This window comes from Mirounga angustirostris, unplaced genomic scaffold (genome assembly GCF_029215605.1).
Source record: "Mirounga angustirostris isolate CCGP_5_RB_7025 unplaced genomic scaffold, mMirAng1.0.hap1 SCAF_15, whole genome shotgun sequence".
Taxonomy (NCBI): Eukaryota; Metazoa; Chordata; class Mammalia; order Carnivora; family Phocidae; genus Mirounga; species Mirounga angustirostris.
The window spans coordinates 5,822,960-5,844,013 of NW_026991723.1; the positions used below are offsets into that span (position 1 = coordinate 5,822,960).

Here is a 21,054-nt window from a genome sequence, read left to right on the forward strand (position 1 = left end):
TACAGGATTCCATTTATATGAAATGTCCGTAAGAGGGAACTCCATAGAGACAAAGACTTAGGAAACTGGGGAACTCAGAATCACTTTTAATCCCACCTGTTAGAGACGGGGCCCAGTCTCCTCTAGGCTTACATAGGCAGTTTTGTTTGGTGGAAATCATTTTGATTACATTTTGAACATTTTCTGTGTCCTTGAGATGGACTGTTCTTGCCAGCTTGTACAGTCAGGCATATAGCTGCTGCCCCCTCTTGATGCTCCTAAGTAATTCTGCATATAAAATTTAAATCTGAGTTTGTAGTTACTTCAAAAGGAAAAAATTCTAAGAGGTAGGATTACATAATGAAAAGAACATTCCCGTGGCTGAGGTGTTGAATAAACAAAGTTCCTGTAATGGTTTTATTGCCCGTTACCAAGTTAAAAAAAAAAAATACACATTATAGAAGTAGCAGCAACTTTACTTACAAGCAAAGGTTGACTTTATCCCCCAGAATGACTTGTCTTGGTATCAGCAAATAAACTTCAAATAGTTATACTGAATACTTAAATTCATTGTTAAAATTATGGCTTCAACAGTTGATATGTGAACCAAACAAGGCAAAATAAAAATATACACTTAAAAAAATAAAATATGTAACAAATTACCAAAAAGAAACTTTCTGTAAACCTGCCAATTTTTCTGCCTTTGGGTCGCCCATTTCTATTACTTGAGAAACAAGGACAGGAGCCAAGATTCATTCATGGTGTTAACCACAGGAGCTCAGTTAACCTACTGCTGCCCTGCTTTGAAAACTGCAAGATGAACCCAGCAGCACATCCAGAGATTTGAAAGGATCACAGCTGTTTACAATGGCAAATCATTTTATTGACTGTATATTCACACCAAACACAAAAATAATGCTCGTTCTCCTCCTACTGGACTAGGATAGGAGAAGTTTCACGCTGGGCTGCATGTACTCACATGGGACACATTTTCTATCGTAAGAGTTGTTTCGGGAAAGGTGGTTTAAAACAAAGGCTTAAATAAAGTAGCACCAGAAAGACCAGGTACCATCCTCACATATTCCACCCGTCCAGGAGTTCTAGTATGTGAAATTATTGCACTTGTAATGTCAAAAGTAAATGACAGTAAATTACCAAACTCAATAATTTAAAACAGTTTGATGAATTTTGAACTAAGCAATTTCAAAATGGCTTTGCGTTTCCCTTCCAAGGAAACCCGGGCTAGGACAACTGTATCTAGCCATTTACTTTAAAAAAGCAAGGGTAGAGGACCAAGTTTTATTTCTAAACTGTAATTGCACTATGAGAAGAGAGGCTGTTTTACATAGTGGTATGAATTTGGTCCACATCCAGATACATTGTTATTACAAAAATAAACAAGTTTGTTTTTGTAGAAAATAACATTGCATTCCTTTGTTCAAATTGCACAGTACAAACAAGCTATGTAAATTAATACTGATACAAGGTAACTGGAAGTACATACAGTGGGTATGAGTTTAGTGTGAAGCCATTAAGGAGTATGCAGATAGGTTTTCATAATGTATGAAAACTAAAATTTAAGTCATATCTAGAAATACATAAAATATTTTAAAAGTTACAATGAAGAATGCATTCTTCACATAGTAATTTTTAGTAGCCGTGATAATACAGGATTCAGCAGTCTATTTACATAAAGGTCCGTTTGTATTCAATTTACAAAAGCAATAAATAAGAAACTACATTAAATTTGCACAAAACCTATTTCATTTCATGATCAGTGTGACCATTTCTGTTACTGTACGACCAAGCCAATAAACCTGTTTTTTTCCTACGAAGACTGCTCCTACTTGGAAAGAAGAGCAAGCCCCTGTCTCTCCTTCCAAGAGTATCGCCATGCAGAATCCAGCATCAAACCTTACAAATTATAATATAAGCCCTAAAAATATGAACAGTGCCTTTGAGTCTATTTACACAAGAGTATTCACAAAAAGATACAGTTCTCTGATACAAAACAGTTTAGTGGTATCTAACCGCATAATTGGTTAAGAGCCCCCAGACCTCTGCCCACACTGATCCAAGAGGAATCAAGCTGCTAAAGGAGCAGGGACACGGACTCACAGGTTTAATAGCTTTCCCCCAATTCAGGCCTGGGATTTAAAGGCTAAACAAAGCCAAGGGCAGGTCCCCGTCACGACAGCCGCCAAGGTGCCAGGGCAGGCATCTGCTCAGGAGGCCAATGCGAGGGTCCAGTGCTCTCAATCCAAAGGGGCGCACAGGGGGCTCAGTGCCTGATGAACTTCAGCAAGCACCTTCGCATTTATTTTTAAAAAGCAGTCTGGACACACGCTGAACCAGAAAACATGTAAGAAGCTGGAAGTAGTGAAAAAGTAGGCTCATCTAGGGCAAAACAATCCCTATGGTTTAGGAGCTACCATTCTTTAAGAATAAAACCAAAATATTCTCATGTACAACTGTACAATACTCTTTATTACTTTCCACTGCAGCTTAAAAAAATTTTTTATGAAAAATGATTTGATATCACATTTTTATGGAGTCCGAGATTTCTTAGAGGAGAAAGTGTTAAAATTTAATACTACCTTACCCGAGTCTCTGAGTTTTCTCCCTGGTTCAACTGTCCAACTAGGTCACAGTGTCCTCAGCTGCATGCGGCTGCAAATGAAGAATGAACACTGCCCGCGGTGCCGGCACGCCACTGCCGTTAGGACACAGAACAGTCGTAAGTCCCATCCTGGAAAGACTCGTCCTCCTCTGCTCGGGACGGGTCCTCCTCCTTCCGGCTGACCAGACTGCCGCCTCCGACCTCGCCCTGCAGGACGCTCCCGTGGCCTAAGGAGCCCCGGCTCTCCTCTGCCCGGGGACTGGCGTGTTCAGGGGTCTTACCCACGGGGACTGGCTGGAAGGCTTCGGGCTGGACTTGCTCCTCTGTGAGTTCACTGAGCTTCTGTACTTGTGGCTTAATGATGTTTAAGAATGGCTTATATCCAGGACTAAGTACAGAGAAAAGGAAATTAGCTCTCCAATGCCACATTCAAAATGCTCCCTAGAATGTTCTGGACAAACTCCTACTAAACACTGACACAGTGAGGTCTCAATGCTAGGTGATTCGGGCAGGAAAGGAGGCACCGGGTAGGGAGGAAAGGCTTCTTAGGCGTCCCGGCCAGCGCAGGGGCGCCGCACCCAAGGGAAGTGTCTTCCGTTTCTGAGCTCTAGCAGCAAGGACGGACATTGTTTCCGTCCTTTAATTGTAGGACGAATTAAATTAAAAGATCATACTCCACAGTCTGAGGACCAATAGGGTTTCTTCAGACTTGAAAAACCTTCGGAGTACATCTCTTCTAAGTGAATTTGGCAACTAAGGAAAAAAACTAGATCCAAGGCTCTTCACTTCTATCCACTAATCTTAATTTGGGCTTGCTAGTAACTGCTATGGACTGTTAAATGCACACACGCCTTAAGTTTTTATCTTTTCAAAGTAGATATTTTCGGGTTATTATTACCAGCAATTCCACCAAACCACAGACCTCAAGTTCCAGTCTAATAATTCTAAGATCATCTGCACCGTGTCATTTACATAGCTGGCTGGCCACAGAATGGTGACTCAAGAAAACAACTTCAGAAAGGAATGTGTGAAAGCATTTTTATTTCTACCTACCTAAACAACTTCCAAATAAATGAACCAGAATTAAACCTCACTACTGTGGAAGGACAGGACTCCCCTGAGGGCAGCCAAGGTAACAAGGTAACAAGCCTAAGGAGATGTGTACTTACCAATCTGTAGAGGCCCATCGGTCTACCGCGTGCAGCCCCGTCTTTATGTTCTGTAACATCTCGCCATCTACCTCTGAAGACTGGATGAGAACCACAATCTGGTTGATTATTGAGGATTCTCTAAGAATCAGGCCAATGACAATGCACCAGTCCAGACATCCTGCCTCCATGAAGATGTGTAGCAAGTATCTAAACAGAAGCAGAAAGACTGATGCTCAGAAGGCGCTACAGTTGTTATGAGGAAAACAGCCCCTGTACCCTATCTGCCCAAATATCCTGAGTAGGCATTCTGTGCTTCCAGGATGCTGAGGAACTCACCGAAGCTGGACCTGGGATTTGTGAGGCCCCTTACTCGCCAACTCCATGGAGATGTGCTCTAGCTCTGACTGAGTTAGACTGAGTGTGGAGAAGTTTTCATCCACCATTGTCCAGTCTCCATCCACCACGGAGCTACTTTCAGTCAAGTCTGTGGCTGAACCAATACTGCATTCATCACCTGATGAAAAAGGCCAGAAGTTACAAGCTGGCTTCATACAGAAAATATGTTTAATTTTAAATGTTAGTGCTTTCTCACATGTTGATTTCTGCTCAGAATTTTGAAACCCAAATGTTAAATCAACTGCTAAAATTCCCATGTTGTATGAACAGTAGTAGGTATTTTTAAGAAAAAAAAAATCATGAGAGAACCAGGCATTAAGTGCCTTTGGATGGAACAAAACACTACGACCTCTGCAGCAGGCTTGCCTGCCTCCAACAAGAATCTAGCTACAATCTGATCAGGTCTTTAGATTCAGCTACAAATTTATAAGAAATACAGAGGAAAATGTTAAATCATGAAGATGCAATCACCAAAATTCACATTTTGAAAAAATCACAGAGGCAAGTCTCATCAATGACTAAACCGCAAGGCATTAAAAAAAAAAAAAAAAAAAGATGGGGGGGCACCTGAGTGGCCCAGTTGATTAAGCATCTGACTTGGTTTTGGTTCAGGCCGTGATCTCAGGGTCATGAGATCAAGCCCTGCGTTGGGCTCCACGCTCAGCACAGAGTCTGCTTGATAGTCTCTCTCCCCTTCCCTCTGCCCCTCCCACATGTTCTCTAACATCACTCACTCACTCAGTCTTAGGAAAAAAAAAAAAAAGAAAAGGTAGGGAGGGAAACAATTTTTTAAAGAAAGAATTGAAAATTTAATCACAATATGTGAACCTTATCTGGATCTTGGTCCTAACCATAAAAAAATTTATGACATTCTAAAACAACTGGAATTTGAATACTTACTAGATATTTGATGATATTAAGGAATTGTTAAATTTTTAGAGGGATATGAAGGAATTACGTTTTTTTTTTTTGAGAGTCCTTTTAAAGATACATACTGAAAAATTCACAAAATATATCGTGTTTTGGATTTGGTTCAATAAAGGGATCAAACAAATTTGGTCACGAGTTGGTAACAGCTGAAGCTGGGTAACAGATACACGGGGGTAGCAACAAGGGCTCCATGATACTATTACCTCTAACTTGAAAATATATTTGAAATGAGCTCTTTAAAGAGTTTTCTTAAAAAAAAAAAAAGCAAGCAATATTACCTCATGTCTCTTAGGACGGCTACTATAAACAAACAAACAAACAAACAAAAATCCCCAGCAAATAAAGTATTGGCAAGAATGTCAAGAAACTGAACCCTTTGTCAATGTTGGTGGGTTGACAGTTCCTCAAAAAATTAAAGAATAACCCTATGTTCCGGCAGTTCCACTTCTGGATATATATACCCCAAAGAACTGAAAGCAGCATCTTGAAGCGCTACCTGAACTCCTATGTTCACTGCAGCGTTATTCACAATAACCAAAAGGCGGAAGCAACCAAGTGCTCATCAATGGGTAGATGGATGGATAAACAAAATGTGGTGTATACACACAACGGGGTGCCATACAGCTTTAAAAAGGAACTAAACTCCCACACATGCTGCGACAGGCATGAACTCGGAGAACATTATGCTAAGTGAAATAAGCCTGAGACAGGAAGACAAACACTGTAGGATTCCACTTATATGAGGTATCTGAAGTAGTCAAGTTCACAGAGACAGAAAACAGAGTGGCGACAGCCAGTCCCGGGGAGGGGGTGGAGGGGCAGGGAGTGTTATTTAATGGGTAGAGAATCTTCGCTTGGCAAGATAGAGTTCTGAAGGGGGGCTGCACAACACTGTGAATGGACTCGACCCTACTGAACTGTGTACTTAAAACTGGTTGAGGGGGTACATACTACGTGTATCTTCTATAATTTAAACAAAAGTAATGGAAGCTGTAAAGCTTCTCCACGTGGGAGAAGCTCAAGAAATGGTGATGACAGACTGAAAATCAAACACCGAGCAAGTCCCTGGCCATGAAGAAAGCTTCCGACAGTCAGCCTATGGGCTACTTACACCCCCGGGACTGTACGAGCCTCAGCAACACGCACTGCTCTGAAGCCGCTTCAGTCTGTAGCTGTACTAACACCGAGAGCAGAGGATTGTACGCACTTTTTGGTAAAGGGCCAGAGAGTAAACGAGGCTTTGAAGACTAAGAGGCAAAACGAAGGATATTACACAGGAACTTGCAAGAGAAAAAGAAAGTTTCTACAAATTTTTATCAGTAATACAAAAAACAGGAGACAATGGAGTACGATATTTTATGGTCCATGTCTACTTATGAGAAGAATGGTATTCTTCACACGGAGATAACACTTTGCTTACTTGAAGTTCAAAGTTAGTGTTTCTGTATCATTAAAACCAAGCGCACAGTTTCATGTGTTGGCGCTGGTCTGTAATGAGATTTTACCTATTTCGTTCATCTAAAATAAATATGGCAAAGTATAGTTCAGGCCAGTGTGGCCTTGTTCTAGAAACTATCCACCCCTCCAGCAGATTCTCATGACTAATCTTCCAGGACATATCTGCAAAGAGTGAAGCTCTATTTCTGAAGTGCTAGGGCACAGAAACCTTCTAAAGGAACTAGGAGAAGCGAGGGTTTAAAATGACATTTACCTTTATTAGATAAAGGTGACAGAAAGGCGTCTTGCATTTGCGGTCCGTGGGACGAGGCTGTGTCGATCTCATGATGGGTGGGGCCAATGTTCCCGAGCCAGCTCTGACTTCGTTGTACGTGAGAGACACCCGCGTCTATCTCAAGGTTTAAAAACGGGTCCGCTGACTGGGCCTTTAACAGCTGCTCTCCTACTGCAAGGCAGGCCCCAAAACAAGAAAGTGGGAAGTCAAAAGATGCACGCACCACCATTCCCAGCTTGGTTATTTCAGCTTCTTTCCCTGCTACTCCCCAACACTGAAAGTTCAAAGCCAAGTACACCGCACCATCCACCCGTGAACCAGGGAAGCAAGACTATGTAATGCCATCTAACAGTCAACGTACATCATCACGTCTCATTAGCACTAAACAGAATTTATTCTGTTCATCTTTTAAGTGCTTTCCCTTGGTTCTTGAGATGAAGTTTCCAAATGCCACAATAAAAGGTTTTTGTTTGGACGTTCATGAGTAATAGTAATTAGAACAGTCTTCTGTGAAAGACCTGAACTAAAAATCTTTATCTTTTAATTTTTCTTTCACCAAAATAGTTTCACTTTGTCTTCTCCTAGATTAGAAGACGGCCCAATAATGATGATAATCTGAGATGGAATGACATGAGCCTACGCTACCTGTTCGGTATTTTCCATTCCTGAAAGGAGAACTGAGAGAAGAGGCTGGGATGATGGGAAGCGGCCACAGGAAATCTTTGTGGAGTCTCTTCAGGGCCAGCACGAAGTTGTCCACCCGTGCGGCCCGAGTGCGCTCCCTGCACAGCCAGCTGATTAGTTCAAAGCCCAACTGGGCTGCAAAGCAGCCGAGGTCCTTCAGCCGAACTTCTTCCAAGAGACGCCGAGCGTGTCTCCAGAGCATCATGTCAATGTACATGTTCTCAGCACAGTCACTGTCTTTGCTCCATCTATAAGGAGGAACACAAGAAAGCTGCAGAGAAACTGTTCCTGGACGACCTCACGTACCTGTATGCAGCAGTATTGACAACGCTGAGAACGAGGTGAGAGATCCAAGATCGAGCTATGACTGAATGAAGACAAATGATCAGGGCTTTCCTCCGCGGGACACCACGAGCTGAACAACACCCGGAACACGGTAGGCTCTTCAGACATATTTGTAGAACGGAAATATGGAAGAGGGAAAAAGAGGAGACGGACAAAACCAAACCGAGGAGGAGGGTGGTGACTGGTTGAAGGAAAGAAAGGGAGCGAATAATGCCGTATTTGAAGAGCCCAATGAAAAGAGGTGAGGAGATCAGATCAAAGAAACAGAGAAGAGACAAACAAAGCAAAATGAAGTCTGTGCACGGGAGTGGGAGATAAGCAGACACATAAACATACGACCGATGCTTAAAAACTTACAACGTGACGACACGCAGTCTATCATCCCTTACTCATCTGGGCTGATGTGGGCTGACTGGTTTGGTAACTGGGCCATGTGGTGCCTTCCGTGAGAGGCAGTCCTGGACGACTGTCTGGATTCAGATCTTGGCTCTGCCAACTCACTACTTGAGTGAACATAACCAAGCTTACTTTCTGGGCCTCTGTTTCTTCACCCACACAGTGTGGTTAACAACAGTGCCGACCCTTATAAGTTGTAAGGATGAAAAGACGTACACATGTAAATGCTTCAAACCATGCCTGGCACATACTGAACACTTCATACGGATGAGCCAGTGATCACATTCTGCAAAGGCACAGCCGAGAAGCTACTGTTTGTAGGAGGCCGTGGTTACATTTTACTTGTATACAGCCCATGACTGTGTGTATAGATACTGGGAGTAAGGGTGGTATAAATGACTGTGATAAGAAAAAGTAGTAAATGTCATGATAGAAAATGTTCAGTCAGTTCTCATTATGTGTCAGGCACTGTAGTAACAATGAAAACAATATAAAAGAAAGGACCAGGGGAGAGAGAAGAGCTTAGAACATGTAACAATGGAGGAAGGAACACAAGGACCTCACAAACCAGAGGAAAGTCTTTTTTTATAATGTTCAGTATGAGTTCACAGTAACCTCTCAGGAGACAATAACCCATCTATGGGTGATGCAGGTTTCTGTCTTCAGGGTACACTTCCTCTTGGCTCTCCCTATTTAATGACTTCTCCAGTGAAGAGTCACTGGAGAGTCAAGTACATGGGGACTAAACTTTTTTTGTCATGAGGTAGAGTTGGAAAGAAAGGTAAAACTATGGACTATAGGAAGGCTTTTGGATCATGTGCAGAATTAATTATCTTCCTTTTTATTCTGGTCCTCTATTATCAGGGTAATGTGACGTGAGCTACCTTCAGAATGGGTACACAAGCCCTACTCTAGGACAAGGGACAGAATTTGTACAAAGAGTAACAAAGTGAACTTCGGAGGAAAAAAGGGGAAGCATTTTGTGTGATCTTCAAGCCTTTCAGAAATGAAGAAAGGAATTGCATTTGATCAAACGGTGGTTTTCATAAGATCCAATTTTACAAATGCCCTGAAATGCAATGTGTGTCACAGAAGGCCCTAAAAGCAGTAACGGCTCGTTATTCTTTTACCTTTTTCCAGAAGGACCAGATGGCATACTCAGTGTTTTCTGTAAGCTGAATTTACTAGCAGGAACATTTTCAGCTGACTGGGATAAACTGATGCTTCGATTCCTGAAGAACTCAAATCCACCACTTGAACTGGGTTCCTAAGATTACACATGATGTGCGGTACCGTTAGAGAAAGATGCCGTGTAGGTGTATGGCCTAGAGAGGCTGTGCGATTTTGCAACCAACCTGAGCAGTAGGTGTGGATGGAGGGGTCTCAGATTCTCCAGAGCCAATGGCTTTAAGAAATCGAATCATGTGTCGACATAGGTCCCATTTGCCTTGTTCCAGGGCTGTGTTGAACAGAAGGGTGGCATGCTGCCTACTTACTGCTGGGACTTCCATATTCTACAGAAATAACCAAAGACAAGCATTCCTTTTATACGGCAAATGATTTGGGAAGTATGAGCAATTTTTTATCTCTCTGATTTCTATACCACAGAAGGAATGCAGCTATACCTCTGTAGGGGAGTATTTAATAGTAAGAATGAAAGGAGCAATAGAAAGTATCATGCAAGGAAAAGCGAGGCAAACACTCTGCTGGTGTACTATAAATTAGGATTTTCTAAACTTTCTAAAAAAGTCAGACATCTTACATAAACCTGACCCACATTCTATCTTTCCTGGTTCCTAGCAACTCTGCAAAGTGGTTATGCCTTTCCTATTTTACAGATGAGGAAACTGAGTTCAGTAACTTGCTGAAGACCAGCAAAAATGCAAGAACACAAATCTAGATTTGCCTGACTCCCAAAAGCTCAGGTCTCCCTCTTGTGACAGTTTTTGAGGCTGTGACAAAAGTACTCTTAGCTCTGGGCAACAGTAGGCAGGACTGCTACACAAAGAGTGTCCTCACAAATTCTTTCGAAAACTTCACCAGATCGCCTGCCTTGGCCTTCAGGGAAAGGCATCTCATAGGCAAGTTTAACTGTAATTATCTGACAATCCACAGCAACGCTGGAATTCTGATACAGAGAAAGTGTCCAATCCCATTGCTTGGCAGATCCCTGGGAGTCTAAGGGGTGACCTTAGACAAAACACAGCTGCATTTATTTTGTTTCTATTTTTATCATTCTGTGGCTTTTTTAGATAAGCCCGGGAATCACAGACTTTCGGGGCCATCCCGCCTCTGCTGGACTATTTCCTCTGCCTTCAGTCAGTTGTCATGAAGCAAGTAAGTGGACGAGAAATGTGCTTCAGGCAGAGTTTAAACCAAGTTTATGGTTAGCTTCTTATATCAATGAAAACAACTTTCCAGTAATTTGAAAGCACCGCTAAGTGCAGCCTGTCAAATCTGTATCAGACTGATAAGAACAGCAACTATCAAGCCCTTCTGTCAAATATATAATGACACAGATTTTCAGGAGTCTCTAAGAGGCCATTATTTTGAGAAGACCCGTGTGCTGTAAGGTAGTGTGGCAGGCCTGCGTTTCCCCAGCTTGCTATGGGGAGCCTAACAGAAGGTGCTCTGCTAGGAGGACCCAGGCTTTAACCAGAGTCCCCTCGGCGATTCCACACTAGAAGGAAACGAATCTATTACTGTGACAGGCTCGGACAGATAGCTCAAATTAGCTAATATTAACTTAAACTCGCTAATATTCAAAATAATTACTATTATATTTCCTATGTAATATGTGCATGTTATTCTATGTATTATATATTACATAGAATAGAAAACCAAACTGCATGGATCCTTTGAACACCATCACAGTGTCAACACAGGACACTTCTTCCCTCCCCCCTATGCAAGCTCATTAATTCTTGTACTTTATAAGAAGAGAATTGTTACCTGTAAGATAATAAGGTAAGAGGCAGCTGTGTCCAAATCCTGAGCCATCAGGCATTCCTCAAACAAGTCCTTGGGGTTTCCAACGGCCGCAAAAAGATAATTCCACAGGGCATATTCAGTCTTCCTAGCACAATGAACAACCGTCTGCAGGAAGAGGGGGAATTCGGTGATAAACTTGGCCACAGTGGGAAGCAGAGGGTCGGGAATGGGTTCCCGTGAGGTAGCTTCTTCTTCCAGCACTTCGTGGAGCATGAGCTCCAGCACATGAGGGAAGTAAGGTAAAGCGGCACAGGACTGGGCTAAGAGCAGGGCCTGCTCCCCAAGGTTCCTGACCAGCAGCTGCCGCAGAATGTGGTGGAGGTAGATCTGAGAGGTTCTCTCCACAACACAGTAAGGGAAGAGCACCTCCATCTGCTCCCTAGCACTGCTCCGCGTGTACAAGGAATCATAGAGCAAAGTGTCATTGACAGCACCGAGGACCAATGCGTCTTCAAACAGAACAGCCAGGGGGTAGATATTGATGTGAAAAGGCAGCATGATCCGCTGGGACAAGAAGGAATGGGGCTTGCGGTGGTCCCTGGGGAAGAGAGGGAGCCACACTTTCATCCCTGCCCCTCCGCAGCTCAGCCAGAGGGCCTCCAGAAGGTGACGCTTTTGTTTATTTGCTCGACACGTAGTCCAGACATTCTCAACAGACTGGGCGAGGACAACAGGAGGACAGAATGGCAGCTGGAGAAGCAAAGACAAAAATCCATTTTTTCCCTATTAAATTTGTACATTCTGAAGTTGCCTGGCACTAATAAATGATAGCACAACTTGTTTGGGGAAAATTAGGGGATTCTATTTAGAATTAGAGTCAAGAACAGTACCCTGCCTTTCAAAGTATGTGTATTTAAATCTAAAAATGAGACAAAACAAAACCAAAAAACCCCACAAATTTCACCAATTTATCTTACTTTGCCATTAGAATTAGCAAATAATAATGCCTAAGCAATAACATCTAGAGTAGGGAACATTTTATTATTGTTTGGGGATGTTCTTATTCACCCTTCACAAATAGTCTTAAACCCGGTTTCCAAGTCACAAGACGATACTCTCCTCTTAAATTCTTTTATTCCTTCATCTCTAATGTTCTACGTGATTTGCATTTTACTCACAAGTTTCCTTTGGTTAGGGTTACTGTCCTTCTCCCGGATCTGAGGGCCCGATCTATCCCTCTGCATCATGATGAGCTGTCCTGCAAGATTTAGCATAATGCTCTCTGCATCACGAGCCTGAAAGAAAAATTGGATTGGATTATGTTTTCAGCATTTCCCCCCAACTCTATATGGTTTACAGGTGAAACCACTACCACCGTTTACTGAGCGTATACCACGTACAGCCGTTCTGTGAGGTGATGTGGAGTACAAGCTGCTTTCTGGCTAGGGTGCAACAAGCTTTACCACAATGCAACTAAGGAACACTACAATTGCACCTAAGATTGAGGGCAGAGCTGAATGACCCTGATAAAACCAGAAGAGCTTCAGAAGTTCACAGAAATGAGAGATCACTTCAGTGACCCACCTGACATAGCGAGGGAAGGCTTACAGGGTGAGATGGGCCTCAAAGGATGAGGACGACACACGGGAGGCAGGAAAAGGGTTGGCTCTCCAGTTGAAGAACACCACTGTACATGACACGGAGATGGAACATCTTTTTTGGGAAAGTGAGGACAATCTGACTAGATTAGGACTATCATGAGAAAAATGCTGGAAGATAACAGGAAGGCTTGAAAGCCAAGTTAAAAAAAAAAAAAAGAAATAAGCCACTACTTATGATTCTTGAATAAGGGAGTTATTAAAAATCCTGAGTTGGGGGAGGAGCAAGATGGCGGAGGAGTAGGAGACCTAGATTTCGTCTGGTCTCAGGAATTCAGCTGGATAGGAATCAAACCATTCTGAACACCTACGAAATCAACAGGAGATCAAAGAAAAGAATAGCAACAAATCTCTGGACAAAAAAGCGACCACTTTCTGGAAGGTAGGACGTGCAGATTAGTGAATCCGAGGCAATATTTGGGAGGATAGACAGCGGGGTAGGGGGCCTCTGTCGGCCGCTCTGGCAAGTGATAGAGCCTGGGGCACAAAATCAGAACTTTTATAAGTCTGCTCCCCTGAGGGACGTCGCTCCAGGGGCCAATGGGGGGGTGGAACCCTCGCAGGACAGTGTGGTCTCAGGACCCTTGGGGTCACAGAAAGACCAGGGGTGCCTGAGTGCAGAAGAGCTCCCAGGTATCAGAGCGGGGAAGCCGGCTGCAGAGTCGGAACCAAGGAGCGGGCTCTCAAATCGGGGCTGCCATAAACCATGATCCGCGGCACAGTCGGGCCCCTGCTCCTCCAGCAGGGACCCAACAAGCGGCAGATCCGGGGAGACTCCCCGGGGAGGAGCGGCGCGGGAGTGCACCGCAGGGATCTGCTGGGTTTGGAGACTCCGCAAGGGGTCAGGTGCCAGAGACAGAAATGCCTGGTCACAGGCCGGGGAAGCACGGAGTGCGGCCAGAGACCGGGGAGATGGGAGTGACTGAATGCTTTTCTCGGGGGCGCACTGAGGAGCGGGGCCCCGAGTTCTCGGCTCCTCTGGGGCAGAGATTGGGAGGCCGCCATTTTCACTCTCGTCCTCCGAAGCTGTACACAAAGCTTGCAGGGAACAAAAGTTCCTGAGAGCAAACCCGAGCAGATTACTTGGCCCAGACCAGCAAGGGTGGGGCAATTCCACCTCTGACAAAGACATGTGGGAACCACGGCAACAGGCCCATCCCCTAGATGAGCAAGAACAGCCAGCCAAGACCAAGTTTACCAATCAATGAGAACGGCAGAACTCCAGAGCTAGGGGAATACTGCACATAGAATCCATGGCTTTTTTTACCATGATTCTTTAGTCTTTCAAAGTTAATTTTTTTTTTTGAATTTTTCTTTTTCCCTTTTTAACCAACATCTTATCAATCCTTTTAAAAAAACATTTTTATTTTTTCATTTTCAGATTCATATTCTATCCCTTCATAGTAGTTACCCCTATTTTTGGCATATATATATAATTGGTTCTCTCTTTAAAATTTTGAGATACAGTTTCTTCTAACAGATCAAAATATACCCTAAATCCCTAGTGTATGGCTTTGTTCTAGTCTCCTGCCTGATCACATTCTATCCTTTTTTTAGATCTTCTTTTTTCAAACAACTTATCAATTCCTTTTATAAAATCTTTTATAATTTTCATCTTTACAGTCATATTCCATTGCTTCATCGTATTAACCCTTATTTTTGTACATATGTAAGTTTTTCTTTCTTTAAATTTTGGGAGGCACTTTCTTCTAACAGACCAAAATACACCCAAAATCTAGTGTGTGGCACTGATCTATGCACCAGCCTGATCATATTTGATCATATTCTGTTTTTTTTGTTTTGTTCTGGTTTTGTTTTTATCTTTTTCTTTTTCCTTTCTTTCCCTTTCTTCCCCCCCCCTCCCCAGTTTCAGGTCTTTTCTGATTTGTTTAGAGTATATTTTCTGGGGACGTTGTTACCCTGTTACCATTTTGTTCTCTCATTCATCTATTCTCCTCTGGACAAAATGACAAGATGGGTAAAATCACCTCAACGAAAAGAACAAGAGGTAGTAACGACTGCCAGGGACCTACTCAATACGGACATTAGTACGATGTCGGAACTAGAGTTCAGAATGATGATTTTAAAGATACTAGCTGGGCTTGAAAGAAGCATGGAAGTTATTAGAGAAACCCTTTCTGGAGAAATAAAAACTAAAATCTAACCAAGTCAAAATCAAAAAGGCTATTAATGAGGTGCAATCAAAAATGGAGGCTCTCACTGCTAGGATAAATGAGGCAGAAAGAGAAAATTAGCGATAAAGACGACCAAATGATGGAAAATAAAGAAGCTGAGAAAAAGAGAGAGAAACAACTACTGGATCACGAGGGCAGAATTCAAGAGATAAACGATAACATAAGACGAAACATTAGAATAACTGGGATCCCAGAAGAAGAAGAAAGAGGGGGGAAGAGGGTACACTGGAGCAAATTATAACCGAGAACTTCCCTAATTTGGGGAAGGAAACAGGCATCAAAATCCAGGAGGCACAGAGAACCCCTCCCAAAATCAATAAAAATAGGTTCAACACCCCATAATCTAATAGTAAGACTTACGAGTCTCAGAGACAAAGAGAAAATCCTGAAAGCAGCTCGGGAGAAGAGGTATGTAACCTACAAGGGTAGAAACATTAGATTGGCAACAGACCTATCCACAGAGACCTGGCAGGCCAGAAAGGACTGGCAGGATATATTCAGAGCACTAAATGAGAAAAATATGCAGCCAAGATTACTATATCCAGCAAGGCTGTCATTGAAAATTGAAGGAGAGATAAAAAGCTTCCAGGACAAACAAAAACTAAAAGAATTTGCAAACACAAAACCAGCCCTACAAGAAATATATATATATATACATTTTTAAAGATTTTATTTATTCATTCATGAGAGACAGAGAGAGAGAGAGGCAGAGGGAGAAGCAGGCTCCCAAGGAGCAGAGAGCCCGATGCGAGACTCGATCCCAGGACCCTGGGATCATGACCTGAGCCGAAGGCAGACGCTTAACCATCTGAGCCACCGAGGCACCCAGCCCTACAAGAAATATTGAAAGGGGTCCTCTAAACAAAGAGAGAGCCTAAAAGCAACACAGACCAGAAAGGAACACAGACACAATATACAGTAACAGTCACCTTACAGGCAATACAATGGCACTAAATTCCTATCTTTCAATAGTTACCCTGAACGTAAATGGGCTAAATGCCCCCCATCAAAAGACACAGGCTATCAGATTGGATTAAAAAACAAGACCCATCGATATGCTGTCTGCAAGAGACTCATTTTAGACCCAAAGACACCCCCAGATTGAAAGTGAAGGGGTGGAAAACCATTTACCATGCTAATGGACACCAAAAGAAAGCTGGGGTGGCAATCCTTATATCAGACAAATTAGATTTTAAACCAAAGACTGTAATAAGAGATGAGGAAGGACACTATATCCTACTTAAAGGGTCTATCCAACAAGAAGATCTAACAATTGTAAATATCTATGCCCCTAACATGGGAGCAGCCAATTATATAAGGCAATTAATAACAAAAGCAAAGAAACACATCGACAACAATACAATAATAGTGGGGGACTTTAACACCCCCCTCACTGAAATGGACAGATTGTCTAAGCGAAAGATCAACAAGGAAATAAAGACTTTAAATGACACACTGGACCAAATGGACTTCACAGATATATTCACAACATTCCATCCCAAAGCAACAGAATACACATTCTTCTCTAGTGCCCATGGAACATTCTCCAGAATAGATCACATCCTAGGTCATAAATCAGGTCTCAACCGGTACCAAAAGACTGGGATCATTCCTTGCATATTTTTAGACCACAATGCTTTGAAACTAGAACTCAATCACAAGAGGAAAGTCGGAAAGAACTCAAATACATGGAGGCTAAAGAGCATCCTACTAAAGAATGAATGGGTCAACCAGGAAATTAAAGAAGAATTAAAAAAATTAATGGAAACCAATGAAAATGAAAACACAACTGTTCAAAATCTTCGGGATACAGCAAAGGCAGTCCTAAGACAGTATATAGCAATACAAGTCTTTCTCAAAAAACAAGAAAGGTCTCAAATACATAACCTAACCCTACACCTAAAGGAGCTGGAGAGAGAACAGCAAATAAAGCCTAAATCCAGCAGAGAAGAGAAATAATAAAGATCAGAGCAGAAATCAGTGAAATAGAAACCAAAAGAACAGCAGAACAGATCAACAAAACAAGGAGCTGGTTCTTTGAAAGAATTAACAAGACTGATAAACCCCTGGCCAGACTTATCAAAAAGAAAAATGACCCAAATCAACAAAATTATGAATGAAAGAGGAGAGATCACAACCAACACCAAAAATATACAATTATAGAACATATTATGAGCAATTCTATGCCAGCAAATTAGATAATCTGGAAGAAATGGATGCATTCCTAGAGATGTATCAACTACCAAAACTGAACCAGGAAGAAATAGAAAATCTGAACAGACCTATAACCACTAAGGAAATTGAAGCAGTAATCAAAACTCTCCCACCAAAAAGCCCAGAGCCAGATGGCTTCCCAGGGGAATTCTACCAAACATTTAAAGAAGAATTAATATCTATCCTTATGAAACTGTTCCAAAAAATAGAAATGGAAGGAAAACTTCCAAACTCGTTTTATGAGGCCACCATTACCTTGATCCCCAAACCAGACAAAGACCCATCTAAAAGGAGAATTACAGACCAATATCCTTGATGAACAAGGATGCAAAAATTCTCACCAAAATACTAGTCAATAGGATCCAACAGTACATTAAAAGGATTATTCACCACAACCAAGTGGGATTAATCCCTGGGCTGCAAGGTTGGTTCAATATCCGCAAATCAATCAGTGTGATACAATACATTAATAAAAGAAAGAACAAGAACCATATGATCCTCTCAATAGATGCAGAAAAAGCATTTGACAAAGTACAGCATCCTTTCTTGATCAAAACTCTTCAGACTATAGGCATAGAGTATAGGCTGTGAAAAACTCACAGCGAATATCATTCTCGATGGGGAAGAACTGAGAGCTTTCCCCCTAAGGTCAGGAACACGGCAGGGTTGTCCAGTCACCACTGCTATTCAACATAGTATTGGAAGTCCTAGCCACAGCAATCAGATAACAAAAAGAAATAAAAGGCATCCAAATTGGCAAAGAAGTCAAACTCTCACTCTTTGCAGATGATATGATACTTTATGTGGAAAACCCAAAAGACTCAACCCCAAAACTGCTAGAACTCATACAGGAATTCAGTCAAGTGGCAAGATATAAAATCAATGCACAGAAATCAGCTGCATTTCTTTACACCAACAACAAGAAGAAAGAGAAATTAAGGAGTCGATCCCATTTACAATTGCACCCAAAATCATAAGATACCTAGGAATAAATCTAACCAAAGAGACAAAGAAACTGTACTCAGAAAACTATAAAATACTCATGAAAGAAATTGAGGAAGACACAAAGAAATGGAAAAATGTTCCATGCTCATGGACTGGAAGAACAAAAATGTGAAGATGTCAATGCTACCTAGAGCAATCTACACATTCAATGCAATCCCCATCAAAATACCATCCACTTTTTTCAAAGAAATGGAACAAATCATCCTAAAATTTGTATGGAACCAGAAAAGACCCCACATAGCCAGAGGAATGTTGGAAAAGAAAGGCAAAGCTGGCGGCATCACAATTCTGGACTTCCAGCTCTATTACAAAGCTGTCATCATCAAGACAGTATGGTACTGGCACAAAAACAGACACGTAGATCAATGAAACAGAATTGAGAGCCCAGAAATGGACCCTCAACTCTATGGTCAACTAATCTTTGACAAAGCAGGAAAGAATGTCCAAAGGAAAAAAGACAGTCTCTTCAACAAATGGTGTTGGGAAAATTGGACAGCCACATGCAGAAGAATGAAACTGGACCATTTCCTTTCACCACACACATAAATAGACTCAAAATGGTTGAAAGACCTAAATGTGAGATAGGAGTCCATCAACATCCTACAGGAGAACACAGGCAGCAACCTCTTTGACCTCAGCCGCAGCAACTTCTTCCTAGAAACATTGCCAAAGGCAAGGGAAGCAAGGGCAAAAATGAACTACTGGGACCTCATCAAGATAAAAAGCTTTTGCACAGCAAAAGAAACAGTCAACAAAACCAAATGACAACCAACAGAATGGGAGAAGATATTTGCAAATGACACATCAAATAAAGGGCTAGTATCCAAAATCTATAAAGAACTTACCAAACTCAACACCAAAAGAACAAATGATCCAATCAAGAAATGGGCAGAAGACATGAACAGACATTTTTCCAAAGAAGAGATCCAAACAGCCAACATACACATGAAAAAGTGCTCAACATCACTCAGCATGCGGGGAATCAAAATCAAAACCTCAATGAGATAACCACCTCACACCAATCAGAATGGTTAAAATTAACAAGTCAGGAAAGTACAGATTTTGGCGGGGATGCAGAGAAAGGGGAGGGAACCCTCCTACACTGTTGGTGGGAATGCAAGCTGGTGCAGCCACTCTGGAAAACAGTAGGGAGGTTCTTCAAAAAGTTGAAAATAGAGCTACCATATGATCCAGCAATTGCACTACTGGGTATTTACCCCAAAGATACAAATATAGAGATCCGAAGGGGTACGTGCACCCCGATGTTTATAGCAGCAGTGTCCACAATAGCCAAACTATGGAAAGAGTCAAGATGTCCATCGACAGATGAATGGATAAAGAAGATGTGGTATATATATACAATGGAATATTATACAGCCATCAAAAAGAATGAAATCTTGACATTTGCAACAACGTGGACGGAACTGGAGGGGGTTATGCTGAGCGAAGTAAGTCAATCAGAAAAAGACATGTATCATATGACCTCATTGATATGAGGAATTCTTAAGCTCAGGGAACAAACTGAGGGTTGCTGGAGTGGTGGGGGTGGGAGGGATGGGGTGACTGGGTGATAGACATTGGGGAGGGTATGTGCTATGGTGAGCGCTGTGAAGTATGCAAGACTGCTGAATCACAGATCTGTACCTCTGAAGCAAATAATACATTATATGTTAAAAAAAAAAAGAAGAAGAAGAAGAAGATAGCAGGAGGGGAAGAATGAAGGGGGGTAAATTGGAAGGGGAGACGAACCATGAGAGAGTATGGACTCTGAAAAACAAATTGAGGGGAGGGGGTGGGAGGATGAGTTAGCCTGGTGATGGGTATTAAAGAGGGCACGTACTGCATGGAGAACTGGGTGTTATACTCAAACAATGAATCATGGAACACCACATCAAAACCCCATGATGTATGGTGAGTAACATAACATAATAAAAAAAATGAAAAAAAAAAAAAATCCCGAGTTATTCAGGATGGCTTACTCAGGGGAGACAGACATCACAGGTGTTGATTTCAGGAATGAATGAAATAGTCTGTCCTTTCATCATGGAAAATTTCAGTCAAATCCTCATGTAGAGAGCTTAACATGACTCCTCATTAAACCCTCTCACCTGGCTGAAAGTTGAAAAGCATTTTTCTAAAGCAAATCTCAGATATGAAGCCTTTTCCACTTGTAAAGAAGAGCATTTGGATGTACAAAAGCAAAAACAAAAAACTGACTGATGTCCTAGGCGTGAAAGGCATGAAAAGAGAACTGAACTGCAGATGATTTCAGGGTACTGCACCTAGGTGGGTGCTAGAGAAGGTGAGGTTACCACTGGTAGGAGTTACAAACAGAAGTTAAGGGAAAACTAAGCAGTTTCATTTCATTGCTCATTAAATTTGAAAGAATCTTAAGACTTGCAAATAAAAATGTTGTGAGAAATGACTGAAGTACAGACGAACTTACCAGAATCAAAGTGAGGCTGGTAAACTGAAGGAGTCAGATGCGCTTTCTGAAGCAATGTATGCAGGGCTAAAGGCAAGCAAGGCACCAGGAGAGCACAGTGTCATATAAACCAGGAAGGGAAGAATTTTAGGAAGGAAAGGATGATTATTCAGAAGCTGTGGGATAGTGTCCCAGCCTGGGGCTTTCCGGCAGGTTGAATTTAAGCTGCCATTATTATTTAGGGTCCAGTCAGCAAGAGAGCAGCCACCCTACATACTCTATTTGCAAGAGAGTTACACAAAACGCTCTCTTGTCCTGCCTTCCAGACACTACCGGGACTGTGGATAAGAACTGGCAAGAGGGTCCAGAAGATTCGTGGGTTTTGTCATTCAT

At 42.1% G+C, this 21,054-nt stretch overlaps 1 protein-coding gene across 9 annotated transcripts in view; it reads right to left on the reverse strand.

The window, feature by feature from the left end:
* Positions 1-21,054, reverse strand: part of RIC1 (RIC1 homolog, RAB6A GEF complex partner 1) — a 166,632-nt gene continuing 145,578 nt past the window's right edge. For 8 of the 9 annotated variants that reach the window (XM_045882150.3, XM_045882147.3, XM_045882146.3 and 5 more), the window contains 9 exons: positions 12,343-12,459; positions 11,186-11,914; positions 9,589-9,747; positions 9,364-9,500; positions 7,454-7,740; positions 6,788-6,979; positions 4,087-4,264; positions 3,769-3,957; positions 1-2,987 (listed from right to left, as the gene is read on the reverse strand). In XM_045882150.3, coding sequence (XP_045738106.1) covers positions 2,699-2,987; positions 3,769-3,957; positions 4,087-4,264; positions 6,788-6,979; positions 7,454-7,740; positions 9,364-9,500; positions 9,589-9,747; positions 11,186-11,914; positions 12,343-12,459 — 2,277 coding nt within the window. In that variant the 3' untranslated portion in view covers positions 1-2,698. The remainder of the gene's footprint in view (positions 2,988-3,768; positions 3,958-4,086; positions 4,265-6,787; positions 6,980-7,453; positions 7,741-9,363; positions 9,501-9,588; positions 9,748-11,185; positions 11,915-12,342; positions 12,460-21,054) is intronic. The other variant, XM_045882148.3, reaches the window with a different exon arrangement.